The sequence below is a fragment of the Carettochelys insculpta genome, chromosome 15 (genome assembly GCF_033958435.1).
Source record: "Carettochelys insculpta isolate YL-2023 chromosome 15, ASM3395843v1, whole genome shotgun sequence".
Lineage (NCBI taxonomy): Eukaryota > Metazoa > Chordata > Testudines > Carettochelyidae > Carettochelys > Carettochelys insculpta.
Window position 1 is genome coordinate 38,274,787 of NC_134151.1, and position 8,802 is coordinate 38,283,588.

At 44.4% G+C, this 8,802-nt stretch overlaps 1 protein-coding gene across 1 annotated transcript; it reads right to left on the reverse strand.

The window, feature by feature from the left end:
* Positions 1-919: 919 nt before the first annotated feature.
* LOC142021142 (ovomucoid-like) lies at positions 920-7,808 on the reverse strand. The gene is made up of 4 exons (XM_075009633.1): positions 7,751-7,808; positions 2,155-2,177; positions 1,195-1,310; positions 920-965 (listed from the first exon to the last, which is right to left on the reverse strand). The coding sequence occupies exons 1-4, from the start codon at positions 7,806-7,808 to the stop codon at positions 920-922; spliced, it is 243 nt and encodes an 80-aa protein (XP_074865734.1).
* Between the last annotated feature and the right edge of the window lie 994 nt (positions 7,809-8,802).

An 8,802-nucleotide genomic window follows, 5' to 3' on the forward strand; every position in this document is an offset into this window, starting at 1 on the left:
TGAACTACAAAGGCACCAGGCCAGGTTTATTGGTAATGAAACATGGTCCTAGCTTACCTGGGTCAGATGGCTATAGTTAGGCTAACCCATGCATGCTCTTTACAATGGAGGCAGCTCAGTCAGTGGCAGGAGTTTCCACCACCTCCTGGACTGGACAAAGAGTTAAGGCAAGGTATCCCAATGCTTGTGGACTGAGACAAAACAATCTGTGATACACATCTTCGGTACCATCTTATGCATTTCATGACACTTGTTACCTCCCTTTGTACTTTTCTCCTGATGTTTCTGACAAAGCATTCTTGATACCACCTCTTACTGTACTTCCACTCCTGATGATTCAGACCAAAATATCACTGTTCATCAATTTGTCAAACTAGTTTATTGTGTTCTAGGTTAATGTGTCCTTATACTGTCCTGGTGGAAAGTATTTACATCTTCCATGCATTTTAGCGGTGTTACCAGTACTAGTACTGCGTTTATGTCCCAGATACTGATGTGCAGGCAAACATCTGCTTTTGATGGGTGTTTGTTGGGGGAAGAGGTGAGGGGACTGTAACTCAAAGTATAACTTTTGATCACTTTGGTTCAGGCCTCAGTCCATATACCAGACCTTGGCTTTGGGATCTTTTTATCTCCTGCAGAGGGCTCTTGCTGCAACCCCAGTCTCTACTGGGCTGAAGAGAGCTTGTGTGAGTCACTGGAGAGCAGAGTCCTTTCTTGGAAAGGGGAAAAAAACCTCCACTTAGACAATGAATTTTGCCAGGTTTACTTTATTGCACCGGCAGGGGATAGCCAGTGATGGCGTCAGAACCCTGGATATGGAGAGAGAGATGAGAATGTGGCTCGTGCAAGAGTCGGCTGGCGGGGACTCAAAGTAAATGGGTTCGGCTCTTTGTTGGCGCTCGGCACCACAGAGAATTCAGCACTTTCCATATCGTCTAAAGTTAAGACTTCCAACCCCTTGCCTAGAGAGAAAGAGAGAGAGGCAGAACTCAGTGCTCTAACCTTATCTGCAATGAGGGCAGCTTTTTTAGGCCTCATTAAGTTAAATAATCAGAGCCCTTTTGCTGACATAAAAGAGGAGACTAGACCCAGCATCCAGCAAGCAAAGACCGATGGGCACTATCAGGGGTTTGAATGACATCACAATTATATTTTGTTTTTTGTTAATGAACCATTTACTCTGTTACTTACAAGGCTGCTTTGCAAAAGAGGCATTTGTTGCTGTAGGTTTTGCCATCAGTGCCACAAATAGGGCTGTAATCCATGGTGCAGACTTCTGGAGGCTTCTTGTACTCACTGCAGAAACTCTACACAGAACATTAGGATTGTTATGAACATTGGTGTCTGCATTTCAGTACTGCCTGGACACGTTCCCCATCCCATGGGACTGGGCATTCTCTGAACATAGAGGAAGGGACAGTCCCTGCCCTTGGGAGCTCACAGTGTCCCCTGTCCCCTGTCTCTACTGATGTTCAGATTAACTGATTTTCCAGTTCCTCTCTCACTGTGTGCAGGAGCTGAACCCCCTATCCCCGGTGTAAGAGACACCTCAGAGCCTGCCTCATGTGGTGTGTCATGAAGGGGCAACTCTGCTGACAGCTGATGTTCAAATATAAAAATCCTCATGCTCTTGTGATATTGTTCTTTCCTCTGCTGTGTCTCAGAGTTGCTCCCTCTGCTTCCACAACACCATCACAATAGCATATGGAATCCATTACTGCCCACATGGCCTACATCTACTCAACAATTAGACACCTCTGGGTAGCTAGGTGATCTGACTTGGTCTGTGCAGTGCTGTGCAAACAGTTGGGATTGGGCTAGAGACTGAACTGTGGTACTCCCCTGAGGTGGGAGGGTCCCAGAACCCTAACATCTATATAGCGATCTGTAGACCAAAGCCCATGAGCCTGAGTCAGTTAACCTGGTCAAGCCATGGCCAAGCTATTGGTCGTTTGTGCCAGCATGGGTATATCCAGGGATTCTCAGCCCCAGAGATAGACTTCTCCCCTCACTCAGGCATGGGACAGGTCTGCTCCTGTTTTGACTCATGAGTTTTAGCTTGTTTGTAACCCAGAAATCATAGCTGCTGTGAAACTACAAACCAGATACTGGGGAAAGTGACTATTAATGAACAGAGAGACTTCAACTTACCTGAGCATCCTGGCCAACAGCATCTAAAACAAAATCCAAATAAAAATGACACAGTGAAGGGAGGGATTGGAGGGAAAGTCAGTTAAAAACATTCATCCCTGTGTACAATAATACACGCAACTTCCTAACCATCACGGAAGTTAGTAGCTGGAAGGATCTTGCTTACTACACTCCTATGGACACATCCCAGAAGGTTATTCTTTTTTTTTTTTCGTAACAGTTCTACACTATTGACTCACATGTAACTTATAGTCCACTGTAACCCCAGATCACTTTCCACAGCATTCCTTCCTGGGTAGTCGTTTCTCATTTTTATGTGTGCAACTGATTGATCCTTCCTATGTGGAGTATTCTGCACTTCCCCTGATTGGATTTCATCCTGTTACTTCAGACCATTTCTCCAGTTTGCCCAGTTCATTCTGAATTTTATTTCTATCCTCCAAAGCATGTGAGCCCTCCCAGCTTGATATCATTCACAAACTTTATAAATGTACTCATATATCATTATCTAAATCACTGATGGAGATATTTAGGGCCCTGCCACATTCACAGCCATGCAAACCTCATCACAGACCATGAAATCTGGTGCTCTCCTGTGAAATCTGGCCATATGTTTGCTTTTACCCTTTACTATGGGGATTTCATGGGGGAGACCACTGTTTGTCATTTTGTGGGTCTTGACCCAAAAGAGAGTTGCAGAGAGCTCACAAGGTTATTATAAGAAAGTCATGATTTTATCATGCTTACTTTTGCATTGCCATCAAAACTTGGCAACTGGGGCCAGATGCCCAGTTCTGAAGTCAGCCCTCCATAAGGAGCAATGCAGAAGTAAGGGTGTAATGGCATGTCCATGTCACCCTTACTTTTGTACTGCTGCTTTTAGAGCGGGGCAGTCAGAGAGTAACAGCTGCTGACTAAGGTCCCAGCTCTGCAGGCAGCAGTTTAGAAATAAGGGTGGCAACACTCTGCCATGCCATCCTTACTTCTGTGCTGCTGCTGGCAGCAGCTCTGCCTTCAGAGCTAGAGTCCCAGCCAGCAGCCACTGGTCTCCAGCTGTCTAGGTCTGAAGGCAGTGTCTACCAACAGTAGCATTGAGGTGCGGATAGCAATGCTAAAACCCCCATACGATAACCTTGTGATCCTCACACAACCCCTTTTTGGGTCAGGACCCCTACAATGAGCACACCATGAAATTACCATTTAAAAAAAAATGGACTAACAGATATTTTAGTGCATAAGCTTTCTTGGGCAAAGATCTGCACTGGAGCAAGTACTTAGTACAGTTAGCAGCTGGTTTCTGGTGTAAATAGTTCTTAGACTTAGTGATTACAGTTAATTGTTGTGCTCTTAAGAGGGTTTCTTCCCTCCCTGAATTCCTGGGCTCTGTGGAATGTCTAAGTCACCAGGTTTTAATGTCTGTGCTGACTATGACACACATATGGCCAAGAGCGATTCCCACACTTCAAGTCTGAAGCGTCGGGGAGAAACCCATCAAAGGGACATTGCAACATCTGTAAAACTTTCAAACCCAGGATGCTTAAAGACAGAACTCAGTGTCTGCAGGTTATCCGCATGGTGGCAGCTGTGCAACTGGAGGGAGCTTCTTTAGACCTGGGGCTGAGTACTTCCCTGGTGCATAGTGATTTAGCACCAAGCTCAATGCCAGCACTGCCTAAGGATACAGGGCCTTGGCACCATGGCTAGTCGCTGACCACACGGGTGTTGAGGAGACACAAGTCCAAATCTCTTGTGCCCCATCAGAAGAGGAGGCATGAAAGGGCTTGGTCCCCTGCCTCCATGTTCAGGGAGATGGTGCAAATGGTACAAATCCATGCTGCCTCTTATTTAACAACTCATCATCTTCTAGGTATTTGCAAATTCACTGCTTAATTAAACATAAGAACATAAGAACATAAGAATGGCCATACTGGGTCAGACCAAAGGTCCATCAAGCCCAGCATCCCATCTGCCGACGGTGGCCAATGCCAGGCGCCCCAGAGAAGGAGAACAGAAGACAAGTGATTTATCTCCTGCCATCCATCTCCTGCCCTTGTTATGAAGGCTAGGGCACCATACTTTATCCCTGGCTAATAGCCATTTATGGACCTGACCTGCAAAAATTTATCAAGCTCTTTTTTAAACCCTAATAGAGTCCTGGCCTTCACAGCCGCCTCGGGCAAGGAGTTCCACAGGTTGACTGTGCGCTGTGTGAAGAAAAATTTCCTTTTATTAGTTTTGAACCCACTACCCATCAATTTCATTTGGTGTCCCCTAGTTCTTGTATTATGGGAAAAGGTAAATAATTTTTCTATATTCACTTTCTCCACACCATTCATGATTTTATATACCTCTATCATATCGCCCCTCAATCGCCTCTTTTCCAAACTGAAAAGTCCCAGTCTCTCTAGCCTCTCCCCATATGGGACCCTTTCCAAGCCAATTGTTTATTCCTTTATCTTTTCCATGCACTGACATTCATCTGACTGGTTTATAATTTCTCATCTGTCTTAAATTGCCCATAATAAAACAGCACCAACATGTTGGCATAATCTTTTAGCTTTTGAAACACAGGCCTCTGCCGCTTGAGCTGGAGGACTAGTCCTGTCAGCTGACAGATTGAGTAATACCCTAATAATCTTTCACAACTACATCCAGGCAACAGAGGCCAAAATATGTCCATTGACCTCAGTGGAAGCAGGATTAGGCCCAAGGGATCAACAGCAAAAATAGTTAACAGTTTTGCTTCAATAAGCTTGATACAGAGTAGAGCATTTCAGAGGCATTTCAAGCCATAACTCTTTTTCTGACATTCAGTTGTCTTACGTTGCTCTGCAGCTGGCCTCTGACATTAGACTCCAGTTCAGGTGTCTTTGTTGTTCCCTGATCTCTCTTTAAGTATGAGGGCTTTCCTGATCCTGCTTATTAGGGGCATCTGTTGGAAAATGTTATCTGGGTCTTCAGCAATGAGTCTGGAGAAAGCCAGCAAAGAACAGTAGTGTTTGAACAGTGCACTCTGCTTTGTTTCTCTCTGGTTTTTATGTTCTTGTATGTGATGGTTCTGAATTATAGGAAATAAAGTTCTGGTATACTGAAAAATTCCAGAAAGAAGTTTTTACATTTGACTTCTACGTCGGTTTGGATATTGTGAACACTGCACAATCAACCCTGTACCCCACAAAGGCTGTCCAACAAACACCGGAATATTAAAACTGTGTCGCAATAGCTTTTTTTCAGCATCCATGACCGTAGTGAGAGCCATAAAAACCTAGACAAACATCTCCAGTCTTTCCTCTTTATTTCAACAAAACAAACAGCAGTCATGTAGCACTTTAAGGACTAACAAAATCATTTATTAGGTGATGAGCTTTCATGAAGAAGTGGGTCTGTCCCAGAAAAGCTCATCACCTATTAAATGATTTTGTTAGTCCTCAAAGTGATACATGACTGCTGGTTTGTTTTGTTGGAATGCAGACTAACAGGGCTACCTGTTACTATCTCTTTATTTTAGTATACCTTAAAAACTAAATCATAGGAAAGAATTGTATCAGAAGTTATTCAATCAGATATTTCACTCCAAACATCTGTCTGTTTTTTAATAAAACTGTGTCTAGTTCACTAAGATATCAGTCTCCCAAAGAGATGTGGGTGACAAGGTCTCCAGAATCACAAAGTAGGGTTTAAAAAAAACAACAACAACAAGTGGTTGGAAAGGATCTAAATCCTCCTGCTTTGTTCTTTGGCAGAATTGCAGATCTTGTCATACTAACTAAGAGTCATTTAACTGAATTCAGGGCATAAAGCAACGCCTAAGAAACAAACAGCTAAGAAAAAAATTTTCCTATGGGCACCTTCTCTCGTCTTCTCCCTCAGCCATAAGTATAGAGCAGAAGACATTCAGAAAGAAAGGAGATTATGTGAATATTGGATTTGTAGGGGCTGGGAATCTTTTAAGCTGTCTCAGTTATTGGCACGGTCAAGGATCTCCCAGCCCAGAATGAAACTCTGTAATGGCCCTTGGCAGCTATGGCATCTGGCAGGGCAGTCAGAGCTCATGGAAGCAGACTGCTGCTTTATGTCAGGCCTGTGCAGTGGCATGTCAGAAATAAACTAGCTGCCCCTGGAATCAGCCACTGTGGGAATGTGTGAACTCCTGTAAGAACATAAGAACATAAGAATGGCCATACTGGGTCAGACCAAAGGTCCATGCAGCCCAGCATCCCATCTGCCGACGGTGGCCAATGCCAGGTGCCCCAGAGAAGGAGAACAGAAGACAATGATCAAGTGATTTATCTCCTGCCATCCATCTCTTGCCCTTGTTCTGAAGGCTAGGGGCACCATACTTTATCCCTGGCTAATAGCCATTTATGGACCTAACCTGCAAAAATTTATCAAGCTCTTTTTTAAACCCTAATAGAGTCCTGGCCTTCACAGCCTCCTCGGGCAAGGAGTTCCACAGGTTGACTGTGCGCTGTGTGAAGAAAAATTTCCTTTTATTAGTTTTGAACCTACTACCCATCAATTTCATTTGGTGTCCCCTAGTTCTTGTATTATGGGAAAAGGTAAATAATTTTTCTATATTCACTTTCTCCACACCATTCATGATTTTATATATCTATATCATATCGCCCCTCAATCGCCTCTTTTCCAAACTGAAAAGTCCCAGTCTCTCTAGCCTCTCCCCATATGGGACCCGTTCCAAGCCCCTAATCATCTTAGTCGCCCTTTTCTGAACCTTTTCTAATGCCAATATATCTTTTTTGAGGTGAGGAGACCACATCTGCACGCAGTACTCAAGATGTGGGCGTACCATAGTTTTATATAGGGGAAGTATGATATCTTTTGTCTTATTATCGATCCCTTTTTTAATAATTCCTAACATCCTATTTGCCTTACTAACTGCCGCTGCACACTGCGTGGATGTCTTCAGAGAACTATCCACTATAACTCCAAGATCCCTTTCCTGATCTGTCGTAGCTAAATTTGACCCCATCATGTAGTACGTGTAATTTGGGTTATTTTTTCCAACATGCATTACCTTACACTTACCCACATTAAATTTCATTTGCCATTTTGCTGCCCAATCACTCAGTTTGCTGAGATCTTTTTGTAGTTCTTCACAATCCCTTTTGGTTTTGACTGTCCTGAACAACTTGGTGTCATCTGCAAACTTTGCCACCTCACTGCTTACCTCATTTTCTAGATCATTGATGAACAAGTTGAACAGGATCGGTCCCAGGACTGACCCCTGGGGAACACCACTAGTTACCCTCCTCCATTGTGAAAATTTACCATTTATTCCCACCCTTTGTTTTCTGTCTTTTAACCAATTCCCGATCCATGAAAGGACCTTTCCTCCTATCCCATGACCACCTAATTTACATAAAAGCCTTTGGTGTGGGACCGTGTCAAAGGCTTTCTGGAAATCTAGGTATATTATGTCCACTGGGTGCCCCTTGTCCGCATGTTTGTTAACCCCTTCAAAGAATTCTAATAGATTAGTTAGACACGACTTCCCTCTGCAAAGCTCAGAGTGTTCTTTCAGGGGACAGAGGTATCAGATAAGACATCAGCACAAGCTACAGCAGAAGTGACTCACCTGAGTACATGCTGCAGAGTGCCAGAGCAAAAAGCAGAATGGCTCCTGTTATCTTCATGGCAGAGGAGGCTGTCTGGTCTGCACTGGGCTCTTGGTGCTCTGCTCCCTCAGTAAAGCCCACGGATGGAGCCCCACTATATATAGGGCGCTGGAGAACATGCCTTCCTTATGACATCATCCTAAACAGATGTTCACAGCTGCAAATCTCCCCAGATTGACTCCTCAACAAGTTTCCAGGACAGGTTGAAGGAGCTTGCAAGTCACACCCTTGATCTGGGGAATAAATAAGAAATTATGGGAGCTGAGTGCTCACCATGGAGCACAAGGCCATCCAAAACTGGGCATTCCTGTTTGTCATGACTGTGAGTATGGGACTATGGATCATATTGCATGTTGAAGGTGATGATGTAAAAAAGCACCTAATATTTACCATGTTGCCAACCTCTTTCAGCTAGACCCTGCAGAAGGGTCCATTGGCAGGGTGAAAAGCTTTAAGTGACTATAAGAGACTATGATAATGTCCTGATTTTGCAAGTATTCTGCTCGGAGCCAGTGTCTGGATTAATTTGGAGGAGTTTGAGGGCAAGTCAAACTCATTCCAATGGGTTGTGACCCCAACAAGCTGTTTCTAATGCCTTGAGACTACAGGATCTTAGTTTGCCATTTTCTCGCTGAGCACCTTGTGATAGCTGCAGTGATGGGGTGACTCAGGAGTTGATACCGTGCTTGGAGATCCCTGTGCACAGCGGAGATGCTGTTGTGTCCAGCTGAACAATCTTTAAGGGCATTTTGCAATGGTGCCGTGCCATTAAATTGCCAGAACATAGGTGAGACTCTTACCCTACAGCTCCCCATGGAGCCTGGGAGCTGTATCCAGTTCTCTGCTCAGCCAGACTGGAGAAAAACCCTTCAGCCCTTCTATCCGGCCAGCCTACTTTCAAAAGATGCCCTTGTCTTTGTGTGCCTACACCTCCTGACCAGCCCAGCTACTCACTTCTGTCCTCTGAGCACATGTGCCACTTTAGCCGTGTCTACACGTGCACGCTACTTCG